The sequence below is a fragment of the Eurosta solidaginis genome, chromosome 1 (assembly GCF_040869045.1).
Source record: "Eurosta solidaginis isolate ZX-2024a chromosome 1, ASM4086904v1, whole genome shotgun sequence".
NCBI classification, from domain to species: domain Eukaryota; kingdom Metazoa; phylum Arthropoda; class Insecta; order Diptera; family Tephritidae; genus Eurosta; species Eurosta solidaginis.
In genome coordinates this window covers 305773632-305800918 of record NC_090319.1, presented here as the reverse complement: position 1 = coordinate 305800918, position 27287 = coordinate 305773632, and the positions used below count along the sequence as shown (strand labels likewise).

At 36.6% G+C, this 27287-nt stretch overlaps 1 protein-coding gene across 2 annotated transcripts in view; it reads left to right on the top strand.

Moving 5' to 3' along the window:
* The first annotated feature begins 4998 nt into the window (after positions 1-4998).
* Positions 4999-27287, top strand: part of Sec10 (Exocyst complex component Sec10) — a 35130-nt gene continuing 12841 nt past the window's right edge. For both annotated transcript variants that reach the window (XM_067761372.1, XM_067761371.1), the window contains exons 1-5: positions 4999-5137; positions 5204-5899; positions 7788-8005; positions 13223-13816; positions 18376-18565. In XM_067761372.1, the coding sequence (XP_067617473.1) occupies positions 5105-5137; positions 5204-5899; positions 7788-8005; positions 13223-13816; positions 18376-18565 (1731 nt within the window). In that variant the 5' untranslated portion in view covers positions 4999-5104. The remainder of the gene's footprint in view (positions 5138-5203; positions 5900-7787; positions 8006-13222; positions 13817-18375; positions 18566-27287) is intronic.

The window sequence follows — 27287 nt, the reverse complement described above, 5'->3', positions numbered from 1 at the left end:
AGAGCGGAAATGGAGGCGGCCTCGCGTTTATTATACACCACTCTGTGCAATATCATATATTTGATCCTGGCATCGACCGCAGTGACAATGTCTTAGAACGTCAAGGCCTATCTGTCCGGTCAGGCGATGCAAATCTAGAAATCATCAACATCTACATCCCTCCTGTCACCTGTTGCCCCAGTGGATACCGCCCTAATATCGAGGCCTTACTCACTGGCAACAATCGCATTATCTTAGGCGATTTCAATGCCCATCACGACCTATGGCATTCAAACTTGCGGGCGGACAGTAGGGGTGAGATGTTGGCGGATCAAATAGACGAAACGACGTTCTGCACAATTAACGGAGACGCCCCCACACGTATGGTAGGAAGCTGTCATAACTCGCCAGATATCTCAATCGTGAGCGCAGAACTCGTAAACTGCGTCAACTGGCAGCCGATGGTAACATTGGCATCCGACCACCTGCCCATACTTATTTCGTTCGAGCGTACCGCCGACTTCATCGTCACCGAAAAACGCACTTTCATAAACTTCAAAAAAGGAAAGTGGGAAGAATATAAATCTGCAACAGACAGCAGCTTTGCTGCCCTCCCTATCCCGACTGATGCCCGCCAAGGGGAGCGTGCCTTCCGTAAGGTCATTGAATCCGCCTCGGCACATTTCATTCCCGCCGGGAGAATTCCCGAAATCCGGCCCCACTTCCCGGCGGAGGCCGCGAGCTTAGCGAGGGAACGCGACCTTATAAGACAGCTTGATCCAGGCGACCCCCAAATAAGGGATATAAACCAACGCATCAGATTGCTTGTGGACGAACACAAGCGGGCGAAATGGGAAGAGCACCTAAGAGGTTGTAACCTCTCTACCGGTGTAGGTAAACTTTGGTCCACCGTAAAGTCCCTATCGAATCCGACTAAGCACAAAGACAAAGTTTCCATCGCCTTTGGCGATAAGGTGCTGTCGGATGCGAAAAAATGCGCGAGCGCTTTCTGCCGACAATATATAATGCATCCTACGGTCGACAAAGATAGACGGAGAGCCAATAGACGTGCACATAAACACAAACTCAGCGCGTCACCAATTACCATCACCGCTAGAGAGGTTGAGGACGCCATTGGTCGCGCTAAACCATCCAAAGCAGTGGGCCCAGACGGCATAGCCATGCCGATGCTTAAAAACCTAGGGAAAGAGGGTTTCAAATACTTAGCGCATGTCTTCAACCTGTCTCTTTCCACCTTTGTCATACCCGAGAAATGGAAAATGGCCAAGGTGGTCCCGCTACTAAAGCCTGGGAAACCAGCTAACGTAGGTGAGTCATATCGTCCGATATCTCTCCTATCGCCAGTGGCAAAGACGCTTGAAGCCATTTTGCTCCCTCATTTCCAAGCACATTTGCAGCTAGCCCCTCATCAGCATGGCTTCAGAAAACTCCATAGCACTACCTCCGCGCTAAATGTCATTAGCACCCAGGTAAATTGCGGTTTGAATCAATATCCCCACCATAGAACAGTACTCGTAGCGTTAGACCTATCAAAAGCTTTTGATACGATCAACCATGGCTCGTTACTGGAAGACCTGGAAGGGTCTACCCTTCCCCCATGTCTTAAAAGGTGGACCGCAAATTATCTGGGTGGTCGGCAGGCATCGGTGCAAATCAGAAACGAAACATCAAAACAAAGGAGAATTAAACAAGGGGTGCCACAGGGTGGTGTCCTATCCCCCCTTTTGTTTAATTTCTACATATCTAAGCTACCTTCACCACCGGAAGGAGTCACAATCGTTTCCTACGCCGATGACTGCACAATAATGGCCACAGGCCCAGGCCCAAAGATCGATGAGCTATGCAATAAAATAAACGGCTATCTCCCTGATCTCTCCAGTTTTTTCGCCTCGCGAAACCTGTCATTGTCACCGACTAAATCTTCCGCGACCTTATTTACAACATGGACGCCCCAAATGTCGACCATATTGAACATCCACGTCGATGGCACTACGCTACCGACTGTCCTACACCCCAAAATCTTGGGTGTGACGTTTGATCAGGATCTACATTTTGGTGCGCACGCAACCGCAATTGTTCCAAGAATTCAGAGCCGTAATAAAATCCTCAAATCCCTTGCTGGCAGTACCTGGGGAAAAGATAAAGAAACGCTCTTGACCACATACAAAGCAATTAGCCAGCCGATTACGTGCTACGCGTCACCCATATGGTCGCCAAGCCTAAAAACCACCCACTGGAAGAAACTACAGGCCTGCAAAATACTGCTCTCAGAATCGCCACGGGCTGTCTTCTTATGTCCCCAGAACACCATCTGCATAATGAGGCGAGAATACTCCCCATCAGGGAGAGAAATGAGATGCTGACCAAACAGTTTCTGTTGAATACCCAGAAACCTGGGCATCCCAACAGACATCTGATTGACGAGCCAGCACCGCCTAGAGGCCTAAGGAGTCATCTCCGTAAGCATTTTGAGGAAATACGGCACCTGAGAACCCAGCCGTATGAAGCGGAAAAACACAAGCAGGTCCTTGGTGAACTCCATAGACAGGCGTCGGACCTTTATGTCGGGAATTGCCCGGTGAATCCAGTACTTGAAGAAAAATATCCAGAACTCGTAGAAGAGGAACGCATACTCCCCAGGGAAACGCGTGTCACTCTTGCTCAACTTCGTTCTGGATACTGTAACAGGTTAAACTCTTACCTATCCAGAATCAACCCCGACATACAAAATGTATGCCCTGCTTGCAATGTGTCCCCACATGACACCAACCATCTCTTTAATTGTAATGTGGAACCAACGCCTCTAACACCCCTTTCCTTATGGTCCACCCCTGTTGAAACGGCAAGTTTCCTTGGACTCCCGTTAGAGGATATTGATGACAATTTGTGATCGGTCGAGGCTATTAGGTGGGGCGAGCATTGCTACAACAACAACAACAACAGAAGCTATAATTGTGCGAGTATCACTCACATATACACGCGCATATGAGAAGTTATAAACATAGTTATAGCTGGTAATTTTATAACTGGTAACTATCTAGTAAATTCTAGAAATAGAACCGCCTAGAAATATGAAAACCAAACAGTATAAAAGCACACAGTTGAGGCACGACAATCAGTTTGATTTAAGCAAGCTGTGATTCGAACGTTAGCAGAAGAATTGGAATAAGCGGAATTACAGTAAATTCGTTACAATATAAAATTGGGCGTGGTCCTTAACCGATTTCGTAAAGTTTTCTTCAAAGCATTTCTTATAGTAAAGGCAACTTCTCTGCCGAATTTTGTTACGATATGTTAACGATTTTTTATTTATGATTAATAATATTTGTAAAATTAATTTTATCACAAGTGGGCGGTGCCACGCCTATTTTAAAAAATGTTTCCAAATTTTTATCAAGAGTATCAATATCAGTCCACATGTCAAATTTCAACATTCTAGGTGTATTTATTTACTAAATTATCAGGTTTTGTGTGTTTTCAAAAATGTTATATATATAAAAAGTGGACGTGGTTATCATCCGATTTCGCTCATTTTCAATACCAATCTATTTTGGGTCGAGATAAGCTCGTGTACCAAATTTGGTGAAGATATCTCAATATTTACTTAAGTTATCGTGTTAACGGACGGATATGATATATGGAAGTCTATATCTATCTCGATTCCTTTATACCTGTACAACCAACCGTTATCCAATCAAAGTTAATATACTCTGTGTGCAAAGCACGCTGAGTATAAAAAATTCTTGTTTATGATAAAGCTATCTAAATGGGACGAAGAACACTCACTAGTGGCGATGATATGAAACCAATTTTACGAAAATAAAGCGAACAATATGATAAACTTTGATTAAAAAACAATCAGTGCCATAACTTAATCCAAAATAGCGGATATATTAATTTTGGATACAAAACAAAATTGGCTTGACTTAAGGATGAAACCATAGAGGATCGTTATCATATATATTATTTCTAATTGCTGTTTTTATGTCCGGTCCCTTTTTCGCTCTTATTTGGGCTCCAAATCTATAAATAAAGTTTTGGTTGTAAAGGTGGAGATTCGGGCTATTAGCGAGCTTTGGGCAATTTTGGTCGTAGTGCTTTTGTTTAGTTATATTTTATTAAAATAATTTGTTAAAAATAAACGATTCTGAGAACACAAAAAATCTATTTGTAGTATGGCACTATTGTGAATATTTGTACTGCATTACCGGCAGTTGCTATTGTACGCTAGATGGCAGCGCAACAGCTGATTTCTGTTGATATTTGATAAGGGACTCAGGCTCGTTATTTTATATTATGAGTGTACCAAATTATGCACATGTGTATATACATACTTACCTGAGAATATGTTTAAATCAACGCTCAGATACCATTCGCCCTCAATGTTGCATGTATATATTCGCCTCGATAAGCGCTTGCGATTTACTATTGCGTCCTTAAATGTACTTTTATGTAGAAATTATCCCGTGCATGCAAAAAACGAGAACTTTTCTTTTAACAAAGCGGAAAAATAAAAATAAAAATTTAATTTTTTTTTTTTAATAATTGTAAAAAATCATGATTTTTTTGATTATTTTTTTCAACCAATTGAAAAGTAATCATTAAAAATAGAAAATATTGGCAAGTAGTCATTAAATGGCGTTTAAAGAAAATAATCAATTTAACGGCTAATCATTATCATTAGTAATCATTATTCAACAGGTCTGTTCGAAATCAAAACAAGACAGCCTGTTAAATTTTTGTGATTGTAGCAGCATAAGTGTGACAAGAAAAAATTTAAATTTAGGTACATTCGGTTATTGAATACAAAAACAAAAACGCTTAAACAGCAATATATCGGCACTCTGATGTTTGTAGCAATATAGGAGTATTACATATATGGGTCCAATACGTGAAAAATTTTAATTTTGTCGTATAGTGTAATTAATCAGCTTTGAGACTAGGGGCAACCCTAATCAGCTGATTGTAAATTATTGATCATTGTGAATCAAACCAAAGTTGATTTGGCTGAGTTAACTTTTTAACAAAAGGCGTAAAACTAAAACAAGAGCAATTGATTGTTTAGCATATGTAAATCCTTTCCTAAGTAATAGCAGCAACAATTATGTTGTCTCAATATATGGATGAGTTTGAACAGGTAAACGAAATTGTTTGAATGTATAGAATGCCGATTTGACCAAACATCTTTCCCGTGTGTCACCAGGAACCATTTGAGGTGTCCGAGTTTATTGAGCGATTAACTTGGCGAATCAACAACGAAGTTGGAATTACTGGTGCAAATGCTGATGATTTTAATCCTGTAGCACTGCACGATACTTTTATACAAACCATAAAGGATATGAAGATAGTACAAGAAAAACAACAAGCAAAATGTGAACGACTCGAAGAATCTCTGCGCCAAGAACAAGCACAACATTCAAAACAAATATGCAAATTGCAGGAACGGCATCAAGTGGCCATCGATTGGTTTGGTCAATTAGATGAAAAAATTAATTCTGTTGCGGGAAAAATTATCCATTTAGGAGAACAATTAGAAAATGTGAATACGCCACGTAGTCGTACAGTGGAAGCGCAAAAACTATTAAATCATATGTCCGAATTCTTGGTATCTGGTCCAATACTCAACGATACTTTCACGGATCCAAAGCATCTTTATGAGGCAGCTGATGTTATACAAAAACTTTATACAATATCACAAGATTTACCAATGGAAAAATTTGCTGAATCAAAACGAAAAATTGAAAAAACGTACGATGATATTGAGCGCCATTTAATTGAAGAATTTGCTACAGCGCAAAAGTGTGAAGATATTGAGAAAATGAAAAAACTAGCACAGATATTATCTCAATTCAAAGGCTATGGCCAATGTGTCGATGCTTATATAGAACAAAGTCAAATGGTTGGTTATTAAGACAAATATCGCATACCCAGTTCTAAATCGAAAATTCAGTTAATTACACTAAGTTTCTAAAATTATGACGGCCTCCGTGGTGTGGTGGTAGTCTGCTCCGCCTACCACACCGAAGATGCTGTGTTCGAGTCCTGAGCAAAACAACATCAAAAATTTAGAAACAAGGCGTGTTCGGCACTCGGCAGTGATTTGGCGAACACTCCGAGTGCATTTCTGCCTTGAAAACCTTCTCAGTGAAAACTCATTTGTCTTGCAGATGCCGTTCATAGTCGGCGTAAAACATGTAGGTCCCGTCTCGCCAATTTGTAAGAAAAATGAAAAGGAGCACGACGCAAATTTGAGGAGAAGCTCGCTCCTAATCTCTTCGGAGGTATATCGCTCCTTGTATCAATTTATTAATCTTTTTTCTCAAATCAATATTTGAGCTTGGCAATAAAATAAACGGCTACCTCCCTGATCTCTCCAGTTTTTTTACCTCGCGAAACCTGACATCGCCGACTAAATCATCGGCGACCTTATTTACAACAAGAACGTCCCAAGTGTCCACCATTTTGAACAACCACGTCAATGGCACTACGTTACCGACTGTCTTACATCCCAAAAAGTTGTCTTCTTATGTCCCCAGAACACCATCTACATAATGAGGTGAGAATATTCCCCATTTGGGAGAGAAATGAAATGCTAACCAAAGAGTTCCTGTTGAATACCCAGAAACCTGGGTATCCCAACAGACATCCGATTGATGAGCCAACACCGCCCAGGAGCTTTAGGAGTCATCTCCGTAAGCATTAGGCGGAAATACGGCACCTGAGAACTCAGCCATATAAAGCAAAAAAACACAAGCAGGTCCTCAGTGAACTCCACCAACAGGCGTCGGACCTGGGATTCAAGGGGTTGTGTAGCGCAATATATAGCTTCTCCAACCCAATTGTCAACCTCACCTTCGAGCGGCGAATCCCGTTTCACTAACAGACGAGGCTCTGGCGACCCCAAGCTCCTCATGGAACTTGCGGGTGGGGAGGGAGGGATGGCCTGAAGGTTCAATGTGGCCATATAAATCGTTCCCGAGATGGTCGGGCCAGCACCTTAATGGTGCTGTGTTACCGGAGCGTATCGGATATGTATCCGACAAAGGACCATCACATCGATAACACTCCCCAAATCCTTCGGGGAGTAACCTAATCGCTACAACAACAACAACAACAACAACAGGCGTCGGACCTTTATGCCAGGAATTGCCCGGTGAATCCAGTACTCAAAGAACAGTACCCAATACTTGCGGAAGAGGAACGCATACTCCCCAGGGAAACGCGAGTCACTCTGGCTCAACTTCGTTCTGGATACTGTAACAGGCTAAACTTTTACCTATCCAGAATCAACCCCGACATACAAAATGTATGCCTCGTTTGCAATGTGTCCCCACATAACACCAGCCATCTCTTTAATTGTAATGTGGAACCAGCCCCTCTAACACCCGTTTCATTATGGTCCACCCCTGTTAAAACAGCAAGTTTCCTTGGACTTCCGTTAGAGGATATTGATGGCAATTTGTGATCGGCGAAGTACTGCTACAACAACAACAACAACAGCACAGCGAAAATTGAAGAAGCTCTGCTTTAATCTCTTCGGAGGTATATCGCTCCTTGTATTTATTTATTAATCTTTTTTCTAAAATCAATATTTACGGACCAGTTAAATCATTTCAAGCTAAAAATTCTTTTAGCGCATGTAAAAGAATCAGTTGGTTTTGCTCTTGCGTTTTATTAACAATGTATTTTAGATCTAGGTTTGGTGATATTTACATATTTAAAAGTTTTAAATATATTTTTTGCATGCATATTTTCAAAATTTTCCTTTTATTGTTTCTCTACACTAGACACCCTATGGCGGGAAGGATATTTTTATTGGTATAGCGCCAATGTGCAAACATCATTATGAAATTATTAAAAAAGTATTCGCCAATCCAGTTCAAGTTATGTCCAAATTTATACTCAATATTTATCAATTGAAACTGCATCAATATGCGTTAACTAAATTGGATGATAAAAAAGATGAGGAAAAGTATTTACGCACGCTCTATGAACTATATTCTCGGTAAGCTTTTATGCATACTTTTAATAATATTTTAGCACTTAACCGTTTTGAACTACCAAAGGACAGCATTTCTCAAACTACCGCCAGCGAGTTAGGGGGTAAGAATTAGGGCTGGGACTATCCGCATATTCGAATATCCATACGGATATCCGTTGACACGGATAAAATCCGGACGGCATGGATATCCGGTTAATATTCGTTTGTGAAACTATCTGGATATCCAGGTTTAGGAAGATCCGATTAGTAACCATATTTTTGGAAATCCAGTGAAAGCAACAAATTGATGTCGAATATATGTTTTTTTTTTTTATAACAATATATTCGTGGGGCATTTAAATCAATTACCAGTGAATACAAAAAATGATCGTATTGAGAAATATGTAATATGATGTTAAATTATTTTCTTCTGGTTCTGGTGGTCTTGCCACCAATTGCTGCCACTGAGGTTATGGTTTATTTGTTCTTCGAATAAGTAGCCCTGAAACTCGTCTTCGTCCCTTTAGGAATATATCCATGGCCATGAGGTCATGCCATTTTTTCCCACATGATTTTTTATTTCGTTACGAAAAGCATCGGTCTTAACGTGCTTCAACTGTTTGATCCTCGGATCAAAGCCAACTCGCCATATGTGCAATAATGATATTTTCCAGAGATGGATCTTCAATGTCTTCAAAAGAAAAACGTCTTCTATAGTCTGCAGCTACTTTTTCTTTGAATGTTTTGCCATCCTCGTATCAATGTTTTTAAATTTCAGATGCTTATTAATAATTTTATGAATGATGGGTTTCACTTTAGAAAATGTAATCTCGCTGCCACTGCTAAGCACATTTGTCGCAATTTCGAAAAAGGTGAGTAAATCTATTAGAACATCAACAACATCACTGTCCGAAATTGCGATATTTTGAGCGGCCTTGTTGTTGAAAATTGAACGATCAGCAATTACTGCAACAAGATCTAAGCTCTTTAACTCTTTCCAAAATAAAAAGAACTGAATTCCATCTAGTTGAACAACTTTGGATTAGTTTTTTAACTGTCTTTTCAGTTTGTATTAAATGTTTCTCGAGAGCATATGTACGTTTATTCGAATGATTGAAACTCATCACCAGTTTTGATACCTTTTGGAGGACTCCACAACATTCCGGGAGTTTCATTCCTAAATTAATACTCAATTGAAGTATATGTGCACTGCATGGATGACTGGTTATGCCAGGGCTCAAACGAACAGCATTTGTTATATTTTTCGCGTTGTCGTGTACAATAGTTGTGACTTTTTCTTTGATATCCCATTCTTCCATGTCATCTCGAAGCGAGTCTTCTAAATTCTTCGGTGAGCAAATTGAAAGAGCGAGGAGTCCAATTAGAATCTAAATAATGCGCTGTAAGTCCCATATAGGATCGGGTGGCTCTTGATGTCCAGCAATCAGTGTTCAAAGCTATATCAGATGCTGAACTGACATTTTTCTTAACTTCTCTATTTCACCGTTATGCATGGATTGAATTCTACCGGAAATTGTTTTGCGACAAGGAATTACATACTCTGGTTCGAGGACATTAACAAACCCCAGCGGGTTAGGGGGTCAGAATATCCCGCGGTAGGTATGCCTGTCTTAAGAGGCGACTAAAATACCAGATTCAAGGGGCTGTGTAGCGCAACCCTTCAGGTTGCCAGCTTCTCCAAACCCAATTGTCACAACCTCACCTATCCGCGGCGAATCCTGTTTCACTAACAGACGAGGCTCTGGCGACCCCAAGCTCCTCATGGAACTTGGGGGTGGGGAGGGAGGGGTTGGCCTGAAGGTTTAATGTGGCCACATAAATCGTTCCCGAGATGGTCGGGCTAGCATCTTAATGGTGCTGTGGTACCGGAGCGTACCGGATCTGTATCCATTACATCGATAGCACTCCCCAAAGCCTTCGGGGAGCAACCTTATCGCTACAACAACAACAACAGGACATTAACAAACTTCTTGAATCCATCCCATTCCACCAATGAAAAGGGCAATAAGTCAACAGCAATCATATTAGCCAAGGCTTGTGTTATTATCTCTTGACGTTCTTTGGACATATAATTGTTGCGAACAGCTTGAGCTACGCGTGATGTTGGAACTTCCTTCATTGGGGGTTCTGAACATTCCGAATTGTGATCACAATTACTTTGTGATGAACTGCTACTCGGCTTATATTCTGGCGAAGATTCAGAGAGAAAAGCTGCGTTCATACCATTCTCTGGAAGATTGAAAAATCGATAGTAGCTCCGTAGACTTGATGTCGATCCTTTGTTTCGTAGCGCTTTTTCACAATATCAACAAATGGCACTATTTTGGAACTGATCCCAAATTTTGATGACCGTTTTAGCACTCATTATTAGTTTAAATTGACGCTTTGTAAAATTGTTGATGTTTGTAAAATTGTAGCTTTTTAATTTTTGACTTTAATTTAATAATCTACAAACATACATATTTTGTGAATAATTCTTCGATGTTTGCTTCGTTCAATTCTGATATGCAGATATTAAACTATTATATTCCAGTATCCGGACATACGGATATCCGGATTTTCCGTGTACCTATCCGGATATCCGAACACCGGATTTTTTGCCTAGCTATCCGGTTATTCGAATATCCAGTTTATCCGGATAGTTGAAAAATCCGGATGCAGTTCACAGCCCTAGTTAGATTATACCCGCGGTGGGTATGCCTGTCGTAAGATGCGACTAAAATATCAACTGATGATTGTGTAGCGCAACCCTTTCAAGGGGCTTCGAGTGATTCTTATAGGAAATTTAACGCACTTTCCAATGGAACGAAATGCAGTTTTCTATCTTTCTTATTTTTTTCACAAATCGCATTTAAAACCAAATCGGGCCACAAATGCGATCTTTTGAAATATTTAGATCCATGCGCCACCTATCGGAGTTTTTTTCTTATTATTGCATTGTCATTGGGTTCTGACCTATATTCCAAGTTTCAAGCTTGTAGCTTTTCGGCCAGCCGCTACACAGAGTCAAACTAACCAAAAACTTTAAATGTGTTTTTCTCGAAAACTTGTTTGCGCACAAAGGGTCCTTTCATGATTACAGGTCACATATATTGATTTTCGAAGTTCGAAATTTAACCCATCCTAATCAATTTTTTTAGTTAAAGTATTAGAAAAATTCAAGGAAAAAGCAGATATGAAGGCATCTGCTACTTTTTCTCATTTCATTTGTATTTATTTTTTTTTTTTTTCAAGTTACGGTAAGGGGTGATATGAGGGGTCACTGGCATGATCTTCGAAGATATAAACGCGATAAATTTCACAGTCAATTTGGAGGATCTGGTAATGCACATGTATTCCTAAGCATTTTTATGCGCTGAATCTCAATCCCCTGTCATGGTCTAACGAGTCCCAGTTCGGCCTTAACCTCAAAAAGGCTCAATCGCCAGTTATTTTTTCAGTTATTTGAGGTTAGGGTCGAACCACCAAATGCATGGGAATAAATTTATCGCACTGCCAGATCCAACATTTTCTTTTTGTGTAGCTGTGTAATTTGTCGCTTTTATTTTTTTTCTAAGATCTAATTTTTGACTCCAAATACCTGTTAAATGAGCGTAAAAAGAAGCAACATTTTAAACATCTCAAATAAGAAAAAAAGGCTGAACACTCATTTATTTTAGTTTTTTTCTTTAAGCATAATAAATGAAAAAATATATTAGGATGACTACAATTTCGATCCAATCTATCTAGGTTAACTTCGAAAAAGGGGGAAATTCAATCAAATGAATCAATTTCTACAAATGAATTGCTCTGGTTCCAGATCCAGATAAAAACGGATTCTGTGATATAGTGTTATCGAATAACGTCTTCTTGTTGTTACTAACATCCACGATCTCACACTGTACTATATCGGAATGAGCTGTAAGAGAATTGATAGGGTGAGAGGACTCTAGCATGGCATTGTATTTGTCTATGGAGTTGATTCCGAAATAGTCAAAAAGTCCAATATATTTTCAAACCCTTATCAATCATTTACGTAACGAAAATATTTGCGACAAAAGAGTAGTTAGCGGGACATTGTCGGATTAGTACCGGAGCGTGCCGCAATCATATCCGTCAAAGAGCTGCACATATTCAACACATTCCCATATCCGCAACATTTCCAAAGCTTTTGGGGAGTTGGCTTTGCAATAAATTGCAACCTTTCACCCCACACTATTCGAACTTCGAATGACAAATAATATTGTGACGAATATTAGCATAACTACGCTGATACTAAATAAATAATCACGCAACGATATAAAAACATGAAGCATCCACTCGTATATACATGAACACATCAATCATCATTTATTTACACACATATATAAAAGGCAGCGAAGAGATAACTCACACACGTAGTCATCAGCCGAAGTTGTTACGGACACATACACACGCATATATGTAGCTCAATTATCAAGCGTGTATCCCAGTTCTAGGCGGCCACTGTGGTGTGATGGTAGCGTGCTCCACTTACCACACCGTGTGCCCTGGGTTCACACCCCGGGCAAAGCAACATCAAAATTTTAGAAATAAGGTTTTTCAATTAGAAGACAATTTTTCTAAGTGGGGTCGCCCCTCGGCAGTGTCTGGCAAGCGCTCCGAGTGTATTTCTGCCATGAAAAGCTCTCAGTGAAAACTCATCTGCCTTGCGGATGTCGTTTGGAGTCGGCATAAAACATGTAGGTCCCGTCCGGCCAATTTGTAGGGAAAATCAAGAGGAACACGATGCAAATTGGAATAGAAGCTCGCCTTAGATCTCTTCGGAGGTTATCGCGCCTTACATTTATTTTTATTTATATCCCAGTTCTAGAAGGCGAAACGCCTAGACTTTAGTAGAAATGTACGAATGAGGCAACGGAAAGTATAAAATCAGCGCAAGCTGAGTAGTCAGTTTCAGTTTGATTTAAACACGCAATTAGTTGCGAAGTATGTGTTATTGTGAAGTATTCTCAAAGTAGTCTAATAAAGACCATTTTGTATTACTGAATATTGGAGTTATTTACTCGACAATTTAGTGATTCGAACGTTTGGAGAAGGTGTAGAATCACAAGGATTTCCCAAGATTCGTTAAAATATCTTAAAGTTAGTGGGTTTGGTTCAATATCAAATTGAGTGCATTTTATTATCTGCATCCTCAATATTTACTTACACATGTATATATTTTATTAACTTATATAAAAATTTGTTTTTCATTCCAAGAACCATAAAGTTGTCATCAGAACTCCAAATATATATGTCCACCATCGATGATGATCTGCTGCAAAAGTTGACACAACAAATTTTTACAAAACATTTAGCAAACTATGTAGAAGTTGAATCAAGATGTTTAACAGCAAAATGTTCAACAGAACTGGAACGCTATTACGCCAGTAAAAAACATCAAAAGAAGCCAACGGAACGCTTTCAAGAACTGCGACGTGATATGCAGGCATTGATTGGTACCCGTGCCAACATTAATATCGCCCAAATCGAAGATTATGGCGGTGAAACATTTTTATGCGAAGAATTAGCTATAAATATGTTACAAGAAGCAAAAGCGGCACTTAAACGCTGTCGGTTACTTTCCAGTGCCATCGAACTCCCAACTAACGTCATACAATTGAATGATATATTATTACGCTTTCTAATGCATGAACATGTTGTATATGCACTTGAATTAGGTTTGCAAGCAATACCCATAGCCGAAGGGAAAACATATCCGCAGTTGTATTTCTTTGATGTTGTACAAAAAACAAACATTATTGTGCATTTATTGGATAAACTCTCAAACAGCGCTGTAATCCCGTGTGTAATGTAAGTTTATTCAATTTAAATATATATACATTAAGCTGGGTCGATTTATTAACCTATATCGCGCCATCGATTTTGGATAGGTTTTGGGCTCAGGAAAAAAAGTTCCACTAAGCATACCCAAAAAAATATTTTTCGAGCCTGCAAAATTTGAGTTTTTTGACTTTTTTTTTTTGATTTTTAAGGTTTTTTTCATGACCTACTTAAAAAATTTTCATTTGATTTTAAAATTTTCATGTATACCCTGTCCGACTCAAAATTGTCCGCTAAAAACTTTGGCGATAACAGTTTTTTGAGAAAAAAAATATATATATATTTTTTTGGGTTTGGGGAGTGTTTTGGTGAAAAAATTATTTTTTCGCCATTTTTTTAAGGGTTTCTTCAGAAACGTGCAAAGGTGTTGCCGATGAAAACGAATTTGTCTCATTCCTATCCCACTTAAAATTATGCGATAAAAACGTTGGCATTAACAGTTTAAAAAAAAAATCGAAAACGATTTTTTTCATTTTCAAGGCTCCAAATCATTTTTTATGTATATGTTTCCGTTAGACCCACCAATAAGTATACCAAAATGATCAGGGGATGAGCTAAGTTGATTTAGCCATGTCCGTCGCATATACCTCCCATACAACCGATTGTTCAATAAGAGGGTTTTCCCCATTTCTGCCACATTTCTGCCTCATTTTAACAGCTAGCAACATCAAATTTTACTACAAGTTTACGTATTGGGCATAGATGGTTGTCTGGAAAGACCGGACATATTTATAATATACTAGCAGACCCGTCAGACGTTGTTCTGCCCTAAATTTGGTCTATCTCCATACATTTTAATAAACTTTTTCCGTCTAACTCTGCCCCCCCTCCCCCTCCTCAGTTTTTCTTAGTCCTTTTATTCACTCCTCCCTCCGTCTTTTCGCTTCATCTATCTCTATTTTCGTCTCACTCTATCTCTTTATCAGTATCCTTTTCCTTCCGCCTTTTCTCTTCTCTAAAGTTTTTCCCATTCTTTTTCATCCCTTATTACCAGGCAAATCGAATAGGAATATGTGGGTATTATTAATTCATGTCTTTATTTCGGCTTCGCATGCACATTTATCAGTTTTGCCAGGTTAATGCAACTAAATCGAATATCACAATGAAAATTACTTTAAAGCTCTCGGCAACAACTTTCCTTTGATATCCATATTACACACACATTCTTGGGGTATCCGGGTCCAGGTTTTGCCCATATCTTGAGACCCTAGTCACCCAGCGGTATAAAACTGACTCTGTACTAAAGCATACAGCAAGAGCTTCAATTTGATACCCATAATGTAAAAACACATTCTAGGTGTATCCGGGTCCACGTTTTGGCCTATATCTCGAGACCCTAGTCACCCAGCAGCATAAAACTTACTCTCTACTAACGCACACATCAACAGCTTCAATTTGATATACATAATGTAAAAACAGATCCTAGTGTTACCCTGATGCACGTTTTGGCCTATATCTCGAGACCCTTCACAAATAGGTATGAAAACTACCCTGTACTAAAGCACTCATCAACAGCTTTCATTTGTTATCCATATTGTATAAACACTTTCTAGGGGTACCCGGGTCCACGTTTTGGCCTCAACCTCGAGACCCTAGTCACCATTAGGTATGAAAACTACCCTGTACTAAAGCACTCATCAACAGCTTTCATTCGTTATCCATATTCTATAAACACATTCTAGGGGTACCCGCGTCCACGTTTTCGCTTATATCTCGAGACCCTAGTTACACGCGGGTACGAAAAATACCCCGTACCAACATATCCCAGGGTTACCCAGGTCCACCTTTTGATCTCAAGACCCTATCCAGAACGGGATAAAATTAGCCTATGTCTGTCTCCTGGTTCTAAGCTAGCCCTCCACCAATTTTCAGCCAAATATGTTCATCCGTTACTTCCTCTTCAATCACTCTTTATCTATTAAAAAAAGCGCATCAAAATCCGTGGCGTATTTTTAAAGGTTTAAGCATTCAAAGGGGCATAGGGACAGAAAAGGCGACTTTGTTTTATACTATATTGTGATGTACATCCATACATACCTATAAACCTACGCCCGAAGTTAAATAACGCAGCGAATGCTATATATATATGTGCGTATGTATGTGTCGCACCATGCCTCACTCAAAAGCAATTAGCGCGCACAGTTCACAGCGAACAACCACACAAACTCATTTTTTGGTAAAAATGATACTTTTGTTTAAACAATTTGGCTGATATAAGAAAGGAATCAAGTATTTTTTTGATGCAGATCTAATAAATATTTCAAAGTTTTACTGAAAAGTAGAATTTTTTAAATCCATCCATCCGTTTATGAGTTATAGCTGTGTAAACAAAAATTTTATGATTTTTTACTACATTTTGGCAATTTGCCACGCCCCTATAATATATATCTTCAAATTATATTAACTGTACCATCTCACATAGCTAAGCTTTCAAATGCAAAAAACCGTTTTAAAATCGGAGCATTCTGTGTGAAGTTATGTGCATATATGGCATTTAGCGACTTTATTTTATAAGATTTATAGATAGATATAGATATCCCATACAACCGACTGTTCATGTAAGAGGATTTTCATCATTTTTGCCGAAATCGATTTTTAGTCCGATTTAGACGATTTTTTCAGACAACCATCTATGCCCAATACGTAAGCTTGTGGTAAAATTTGATGTTGCTAGCTGTTAAAATGAGGCAGAAATGGGGAAGAAATGGCGAAACCCCTCTTACTGAACAATCGGTTGTATGGGAGGTATATGCTATAGTGGTCCGATCCGGTCGATTCCGACAAATGTCAAATCTCCCATCAAAATATGCCTGCTTACCGAATTTCATCAAGATATCTAAACAATTGAGGGGCTACTTTGCGTTCAAACAAACGGACAGACGGACGGACGGACGGACTTACTGGTGGGTCTAACGGAAACATATACATAAAAAATGATTTGGAGCCTTGAAAATGAAAAAAATCGATTTCGACCAGAACAAGTCCCAAAAACCAAAAAAAAATTTTTTATTTAAACTGTTAATGCCAACGTTTTTATCGCGTAATTTTAAGTGTGATAGGAACTATGAGACAAATTCGTTTTCATCGGCAACACTTTTGCACGTTTCTGAAGAAACCCTTAAAAAATAAATTTTTTCACCAAAACATTCAAAACCCAAAAATATTTTTTTTTTTTTCAAAAAACTGTTATCGCCAAAGTTTTAGCGGACAATTTTGAGTTTGACAGAGTATACATGAAAATTTTAAAATCAAATGAAAATTTTTTAAGTAGATCATGTATAAAACCTTAAAAATCAAAGAAAAAAAAAGTCAAAAAACTCAAATTTTGCAGGCTCGAAAATTATTTTTTTGGGTATGCTTAGTGGAACTTTTTTTCCTGAGCCCAAAACCTATCGAAAAATCGATGACGCGATATGGGTTAACTTTCGTCCATGCAAATCAACCCAGCTTAATATAAATATATGATGAATTTCATATCAAAACCGATATGCATTGAACCCAACCCCCTCAGATTTTGATCAAATTTTGCATACAGGTACACTTTACCTATACAAACACAACCGCATTTTTATTTCAGAAATTGCATTTTTGAAAAATTGTGGGCGTTTCAAGGTGTCAAAGTTGTGAAAAATGCGTGAAAATGACGGTAATAGGTACTTTTGAGCTGTGATAACTACGGAATGGCTCAACCGATTTCAAAGATCTTGTTACCATTGGAAAGGTATTCAGATCGGCTTTCGAAAACATACACTGTAAAAAAATTTTAATACACTGGAAAAAGTTTTTTTTTCTAAAATAAAATTTTAAACTTGAAAAAAACTTCAAAGGCCACGCGTTTTAAAATAAAATAATTTTTTTAGAAAGGTCTATTTAATATATATAACATATCCAAAAAATAAAATGGCGTATTTTTTTAATTTTTTTTTTTAATTTTAAGTAAATGCATCTCTTTATTTTTGATATTATGGTACTTTTGAACTGTGATAACTACGGAACGGCTCAACCGATTTCAAAGATCTTGATACCATTGGAAAAGTATTCGAATCGGCTAACGAAATCGTACACTGAGAAAATTTGTATTACGTTAGAAAGCATTTTTTGTTTTTGTTATGCTTGACCTTTGTAATTTTTTTAAAGTTTAGTTTTTAAAAAACTTAAAAAAAATGTTTTTTTAGCGAAATAAAAATTCTTACAGTATACGTTCGAAATTTTGAATACCTTTCTAATGGTACCACGATTTTGGAAATCGGTTGAGCCATTCCGTAGTTATCACAGCTCAAAAGTACCTATTACCGTCATTTTTCAAGCATTTTTCTCAATTTTGACACCTTGCCACGCCCATAATTTTTCAGAAATGCAATTTCTAAAAACGAGGTTGTGTTTGTATAGGTAAAGTGTACCTGTATGCAAAATTTCATCAAAATCTGACGGGGTCGGGTTCAAAATGTGACTTTTTATAGGTTTTGATATGAAATTCATCATATGTAAAAGTTTATAGACAAAAGTTATGCTTATGCCTGTTTTTGTAGAAATAGTCCCAAATACTCGGATTATATGTTTAAAAGACGTTTGTTAATGGAGCAAATTGAAAAATCACTAGATCAGGGACTTGAGCGTTCAATCAACGCAATAATTAGCTGGGTTAAATTATACTTGCAAAGTGAACAAAAGAAAACAGATTATAAGCCAGAAACCGATATGGACACAATTTCGTCAACGGTAAGTATTTTAAAAAGGCATATTAAAAAATGAGCATGACTTAATTCAGTATATAGTCCGAATTTAGTATATACCTAAAAGGGTGATAACATAAGCCCTACTAAAATACCGAACAAATATGACCATTATTTTAAAAAGTTTTTGTAATTTTCACCTTTCGACATGTGCTATATTATAACTTTTTTGCTTATGGATTGATCACTTGAAAAAAGTAGTTTTGTCCAATACCCTCAAAAAAATTAATTTTGTTGTAGAGGGTTAGTATAGAAATTTTGTCTAGATTTTGTCTTGTTTTTATTTTGAGTTTTTGGGTGGAATTGATTAAATTTTAACTAAAGATTTTTAGAAATTTGAACTAACTATTTTTTGCTAACGGTTGAGCTATTCACTAACTCGGTTTTAAAATGGTAATCGAGTATACCATTGTTATTAGTTTAAATGGAAGATCAATGTTATTCAAGCTAAAGCCGCTGACAATCTTTAAATCACAACAGTGAAATAGTAATTCGACTCCGGAGATATTGTTTATGGAGATGGGTTTCTCAGACTTGAAATTTAGCGTACCCCAAAATTTTGTGTGCGCATGGTGGCACTTACAATTAAAAGATTATCTTAGGAAATAAATAAAAAAATAATTAGCCTTTGCATACATTTCTTGAATAATTGCCGAATAGGTGGAATTAATTAAATTTTAACTAAAGATTTTTAGAAATTTGAACTAACTATTTTTTGCTAACGGTTGAGCTATTCACTAACTCGGTTTTAAAATGGTAATCGAGTATACCATTGTTATTAGTTTAAATGGAAGATCAATGTTATTCAAGCTAAAGCCGCTGACAATCTTTAAATCACAACAGTGAAATAGTAATTCGACTCCGGAGATATTGTTTATGGAGATGGGTTTCTCAGACTTGAAATTTAGCGTACCCCAAAATTTTGTGTGCGCATGGTGGCACTTACAATTAAAAGATTATCTTAGGAAATAAATAAAAAAATAATTAGCCTTTGCATACATTTCTTGAATAATTGCCGAATATGTGATAACCAACATGGAAACCTAACCTCATTATTTATATAAATAAACACAAATGGCTATTGCCAGTGCACGGACCTTTAAAAAGAGAATGTTGGTAGACGAAAAATTAAAATAGTGGTAGAAGTTGGTAGATTTTTTTTTTTCAAAGAAAACAAATAAAGCACATTTCACGGAAATAACACTTAAAAAAAAAAACATGTAAACAAAATAAAAAAAATCATTTAAATTTGTATATATGCATGTACATAGCTTATGCCTATATGATACTTGCTTTTTTCCTGTATTTTGAGCTTGAAATACTGAGGAAACTTTACTGATCCGTCTAATTACAACAACAATTTTCCAATGCCCCAAAATAACCGACTTTGGCATGTTATCGTTTACTTAAAACTTTTTTTACTTTCGTTCATATTTATTCATAAAAAACTGATGAAAAGAGCGCAGGAAAATATTTGCGAGTAGATGACTACTACATTTCTTTCATAAACAAATTTATTTTTTGTGAATTTGTGCACAAATTTTTCAAAATAAAAACCGAATTCTCCACAAAAAAAAATTCAGAAAAAACAAAAGAAAAATCTAGTGCCATAGGGGTGTTATTAAATACAAGGAACAAAATCACCTTCTACAAATTCACATTTTTTATAAAATCTTATTAATTCAATTGCCGATATGGACACAATTTCGTCAACGGTAAGTATTTTAAAAAGGCATATTAAAAAATGAGCATGACTTAATTCAGTATATAGTCCGAATTTAGTATATACCTAAAAGGGTGATAACATAAGCCCTACTAAAATACCGAACAAATATGACCATTATTTTAAAAAGTTTTTGTAATTTTCACCTTTCGACATGTGCTATATTATAACTTTTTTGCTTATGGATTGATCACTTGAAAAAAGTAGTTTTGTCCAATACCCTCAAAAAAATTAATTTTGTTGTAGAGGGTTATTATAGAAATTTTGTCTAGATTTTGTCTTGTTTTTATTTTGAGTTTTTGGGTGGAATTAATTAAATTTTAACTAAAGATTTTTAGAAATTTGAACTAACTATTTTTTGCTAACGGTTGAGCTATTCACTAACTCGGTTTTAAAATGGTAATCGAGTATACCATTGTTATTAGTTTAAATGGAAGATCAATGTTATTCAAGCTAAAGCCGCTGACAATCTTTAAATCACAACAGTGAAATAGTAATTCGACTCCGGAGATATTGTTTATGGAGATGGGTTTCTCAGACTTGAAATTTAGCGTACCCCAAAATTTTGTGTGCGCATGGTGGCACTTACAATTAAAAGATTATCTTAGGAAATAAATAAAAAAATAATTAGCCTTTGCATACATTTCTTGAATAATTGCCGAATATGTGATAACCAACATGGAAACCTAACCTCATTATTTATATAAATTAACACAAATGGCTATTGCCAGTGCACGGACCTTTAAAAAGAGAATGTTGGTAGACGAAAAATTAAAATAGTGGTAGAAGTTGGTAGATTTTTTTTTTTCAAAGAAAACAAATAAAGCACATTTCACGGAAATAACACTTAAAAAAAAAAACATGTAAACAAAATAAAAAAAATCATTTAAATTTGTATATATGCATGTACATAGCTTATGCCTATATGATACTTGCTTTTTTCCTGTATTTTGAGCTTGAAATACTGAGGAAACTTTACTGATCCGTCTAATTACAACAACAATTTTCCAATGCCCCAAAATAACCGACTTTGGCATGTTATCGTTTACTTAAAACTTTTTTTACTTTCGTTCATATTTATTCATAAAAAACTGATGAAAAGAGCGCAGGAAAATATTTGCGAGTAGATGACTACTACATTTCTTTCATAAACAAATTTATTTTTTGTGAATTTGTGCACAAATTTTTCAAAATAAAAACCGAATTCTCCACAAAAAAAAATTCAGAAAAAACAAAAGAAAAATCTAGTGCCATAGGGGTGTTATTAAATACAAGGAACAAAATCACCTTCTACAAATTCACATTTTTTATAAAATCTTATTAATTCAATTGGTAGCTGAAAGTCTGTCCGATACAATACTCTTTTATTAATATTTGATTGGAAATGCTTGAAATTTTTAGTCCATTACGCTTGGCGCTTTTTATGTCGTTCATTATAGATAACGACCTTTCTGCGCTGCACTACTGTGAGGTAATTATTGCTAAGGAGCATATTTATTCACTCAAATTTTCTTCTAGAAGACTCTTTTCAGTTCCCAATTTTGTCCATCCTTTAAGAATATCGTCGGAAAATATCTTTTCTATTTTTCCTTATCATATAACATTAATGATCGCCATTCGTTGTTAAGAATTTCCATGGAAGTCTTGTGAAATGGAAGAGCTTTAAGTAAGGGAACAATCGTTGTCATTTGACTAGATTGAATATTTTTTGCATCAAAATATTCCAAAAGGTGTCATTTTTCGTCTTCGAAATTGAATCGTTTCTTAACTTCCTTACAAAGGCAAATGTTGGTAGATTTTTGCGCTTTGGTGGTAGAAGTGGTAGAAAATTAAAATGGGCTAAAAAGTTGGTATATCTACCAATAAAGTGGTAAAGTCCGTGCACTGGATATTCCTGTTCGGAACGCTCTCAGCCCTGCCATTCTAAAATTTTACATAAAAAAACAGCCAGATTTAAATAGAAGCGTTAGCAACGGACGGGTTTAATGCACCTTGATTCTTGCCACACATAAGTTACGTCCCAATGACGCGTGAACTAGATACGGATAGAAATTTAACATGCAAATGCAACAACAGCGTTGTGATCATGATATTTATCTGGTTCAATTTCTGATCCCTATAGCAGTTCTGTTCGTTTCGTTTTCTGTAGTCGATTTTTTGACAGCTAACAGCTAACCACTTTTGAGTTGGTAGCACTCATGGCTCAACTATATGGTTGGCTCATCTCTACAGCAACAACATACCATTGTTCAGATTGTCAAAATCAGCGTGTTGGTGTTATACGAATGGAATGGAATGAAAACATAAAACTTAGCAGCTTTTGTGTGTAGTAAGAAAATGTTGTCAATGTGTTGGTTTCATTTTGAGTTCGCCATCTCCTTCTGACAATCCCTACTCCAGTGAAACAAAAAAAATAAGATCAGCTGATGAGATGAGCCAACCATATAGTTGAGCCGTGGTAGTACTGAAATAAATATTTTTATTTATTTATTTATGTACATATGTGTATACATGAAAGATTTCGCCATATTTAAACGCAAAAAACACGGAAAGAGTAAAGAACTTGAAGAAAATGTATGGAAAAAGATAGTTTGTTTACGTGCGAAACTATTTAAATGTTAATAATTCTATCAGTATCTTCAATTTTTGTGTATGTTTCTTCTTCTTATTTTCAACAAAACAGATGTTTGTGTTAGTGCTGTCAGCTCTCATAAAGTTGATCCAGATCGTTCCAATAGGGCCGTTCCATTGGTTTATCGAGCTCTGGCTCTGGCTCAAATCTCATTGGAACGATCTGGATCAAGTTTATGAGAACTGGCAGCACTAATATAAAACATCTGTTTTGTTGAATATAAGAAGAAACGTACACAAAATTTTAAGATACTGATAGAATTATTAACATTTAAATAGTTTCGCACGTAAGCAAACTATTTATTTTCCTTACATCATCTTCAAGTTGTTTACTCTTTCAGTGTTTTTGCTTTTAAATATGGCGAATTCTTTTATGTATACACAAATGTACACATATTTAGTTCAGTGCTACAATGGTTCAACTATATGGTTGGCTCATCTCACCAGCTGATTTTATTTTTTTCATTTCACTGTAGTAGGGATTGTCAGAAGGAGATGGCAAACTTAAAATGAAACCAACGAATTTACAACATTTTCTTACTACATACAAATGCTGCTAAGTTTTATGTTTTCATTCCATTGCATTCGTCTAACAGCAACACTCTGATTTTGGCAATGTGAACAAATGTATGTTGTTGCTGTCGAGATGAACCAACCATATAGTTGAGCCATGAGTGCTACCAACTCAAAAGTGGTTAGCTGTCAAAAAATCTACTACAGAAAACGAAACGAACAGAACTGCTATACGGATCAGAAATTGAACCAGATAAATATCAGGATCACAACGTTGTTGTTGCATTTGCATGTTAAATTTCTATCCGTATCTCGCTCAAGTCTCAATGGAACGTAACTAATGAGATTTGATCATGAGCCAGAGCTCGATAACTCTATGGAACGCTCCTATAGTTTATGGGGTGTAAAATGAAACAAAAAATTCGGATACTGTTAAATTAGTTGGTTAGCTCAATTTTGTAATGGATTTCACTTACATTAGAAAATTTGATTTCAATGAGTCACCCGTTACATTAGTCGTTTTTAGAAAGTTATTTGAATGAATCACATTAGACCAGGGATAACCAAAGTCAAAACTGTGGCTATGTAAGTAATTGCTTCTTCTTGATAAATTTCCATACAAAGCCTTGTACAACAATATGTCAGTTAATCGAAATCAATGAAGATTTTCTTTTGACTTGACATTCTTCTGCACGGCGAATTGGTTGAATTCGCTTTGCCACCACGTGGTATGGATTCGCCTTGGTCTTGTTATTTTTCCATACAACGCCTTGTACAACAATATGTCAGTTAATCGAAATCATTGAAAATTTTCCTTTGTCTTGATATTCTTCTGCACGGCGAATTGGTTGAATTCGCTTTGCTACCACCTGGTGTAGGTCCGCCTTGCATGAGACTTAAAAGGGAATAGAATAAGGCGAATCTATACGACGTGATGGCAAAGCGAATTCAACCAATTTATAAAGCTTTTAAAATTTCCTTCCGAATTTCCAATTATTTTTTATGAATGAAGGCCGATTTCACCATCATTAGTTAGTCATTTATCTCTAAGTTATCGAATATTTCGTTTTCTCCATGGAGCTTTGCATCTCAGTAAGTGGAAGGAAAAATTTTCAACAAAAGTCAGCTGTTTGGCTAGTCTGCGTATATTCACAAGAGATTTTTGCGAATTTTTCTACAAAAAAAAAAATATATATATCGATTTAACCGGGTGTTGGTCACGCTGTGTTGGGCAACGAAAATGTCAGTTGAAGTTATCTGATATATTGCTATCCTCCAGGTACAATTTAACTTGAATGGATGATGAAAATGGCCCTATATATTTCTTTAAAAAGAAAAATGTATAAACATAAATTTTCTAAAAGAATGTTTTAACCTCTTTAACTTTGCTATACAACTAATGGGCCAATTAATGGTGACTTATAACCATATAACCATAACCAGATAAAACAGCTGATCGAATCTACCTTAAGCTGGAGACATTGGTGTTTTATCGGTAACCGTATCGGTAACCTTATAACAGCTGATTCGACCAACCTTATGAGAATCAATACAATCGATTATTGGTGCCGCTAAAGCGCCAAATACACGACACGAACATTTCCGCGAACATTCCGCAATCTTGTTCGCAGCTTTACAACATTAGTTCTCTTTCAGACAGCGATGAATACGGACAACAATTGTGCTGCAGCAATATTGCTCGCTGTGGCGATTAAGCGTAAAAAAAAGAGAGAAGATCGCAAAAAAAGAATTTGGTGCAAAGAATGGTTTAATCTTCGTATGAGCAAGGCAACATTTGACCAACTTTTACAAAAAATTTTGCCATAATCATTATTCTTTTTAATTCTATTACAATAATCTTTGCTTTTTACTTGCCACAATGCTGGCAAAGATTTACACATTTCAACAAATTCACTCAGAAATTTTTTATTGTCCATTTTACTTTTCCGCGCACGTCTGTTCCGTTCAGAAATTACTACGATTATGAGCTATTTCGCCATACACGTACGAAGAGTTCGCGCAGATGTTCGCCAAAAATTAAAACAGAAACATGACATAACGGGAATGTTCGCGGAAATGTTCGTGTCGTGTATTTGGCGCTTAAGGTCGTAACCGTATCGTAGCCAACCAATTGGGTTTTGGTTTACCGTCGTAACGATAAACAGCTGATTACGTTAGGGATACGGATACAGCGATACGACATACGGCACCAATGACTCCGGCTTTATGGATCTCAATGTAATCGATTAATAGCGCCATACCATAACGCTAACGCCATAACCATACCATAGCCAACCAATTTGTTTTTGGTTTCTCGCCGTGTCCATAACCTAAAAATATTTCAGTTGGTGAATTTAATAATTTTTTGTAGATTTTATTCATTGTTAACGTATCGTTATGACTAAGAGACTTATTTTTTGTGGAATATGTTTGTAATTTCTTTTGTTTTTCTTCATTTTTATGAAATTTTCACGATTTTTAGGTTAAAGCACCATTAATCGATCACATTGGAGATGGTTATGGATATGGGTATGGTTACGACTATGGCGTTAGGGTTAAGGAAGTTTAAGCCTCAAGGGCCAGGCTTGGAATCTCGATCCCAATATCCCGGGATTATATTTATTAAAATCCCGAGGATCCCGGATTTTCTTGGGGTCCCATATTGCAAATTCAAAAAACTTTTACTGATGTTATTTTATTTTTGCGAGATCTAATTTTAAATCAAAGGAAATCCTCTTTTTCAGGTAAAGTACAGCCTTATTTAGACGTTACAAAAGTCAATAACCTAATTTCAAAGGAAATAGACATTATTCCATTCGGTGGATCTCGTGCTGTACATTTAGATTTAATGTATATAATGCTATCAACAGTTTCCCCTTTTAGTGTGGAGTCTGAAGATGCTTCTAAACTTCCAGCTATATGTGTACCAAGTTAAATTCTAGCCTTTCAAAAAATACTACATTTCGATTCATGAGTGGAATATCACCCTATCTCGATTGCCGTTTCAAAACGCCTTATCGCAGAAAACGTTTAAATAACGCACTGCTTCAAAATTGGTTTCAAAAACGTCCTATTTCAGAAATTGGTTGAAGAACGCCCAATCTCGGAATTTTTTCATAAAGCTACTGTGAAATTGAATTGCAGTTGAGCTAAGATAGGACGTTCTTGAAACAAACTATGAAATAGGGCGTCGTCTTACTGGCTAATTGTGCTTTAAATTATCTTCTATAATTGATCGCAAGAAGCTATTTCTAGGAAGAGATTGCTGACGTGCTTTTTTGGGGACGGACACATTCGTATCTACCATGATGTAATAATAAAGGTGATGTCAACAACATAACCTCACCTTTTCGGCAGCTCCAAATGCCAGTATTTACGTGTATTTCAAAAGTACTAAATTTGGATTGCTTTATTTTTCGAACAAATTCTTCAAATAAATTAGTTTTCTGCAAAATGTTGTCTATATTCTGTTAGGGAATACAAAGTTACGTTATACTATGTTCCAACAGAAAAAAAATTGAGGCAATTTCCATTTAAATTGAGTGGTGTTCATAAAACTCAATTTAGCTTACACAATAGTAATTTGATAGCTGGCTGGCTGATCTCTACAGCAACAACATACCTTTGTTCAGACTGTCAAAATGTGCGTGTTGGTATTAGGCGAATGGAATGGAATAAAAACATAAAGCTTTGCAATTTTTGTGTGTTGTAAAAAAATGCGTTCAATGTTTTGGTTTCATTTTGAGTTTGCCATTTTCTTTTGACAATTCTTACTCCAGTGAAATGAAAAAAATAAAATCATGATGAGATGAGCCAACCATATAGTTGAGCCATGCGTAAC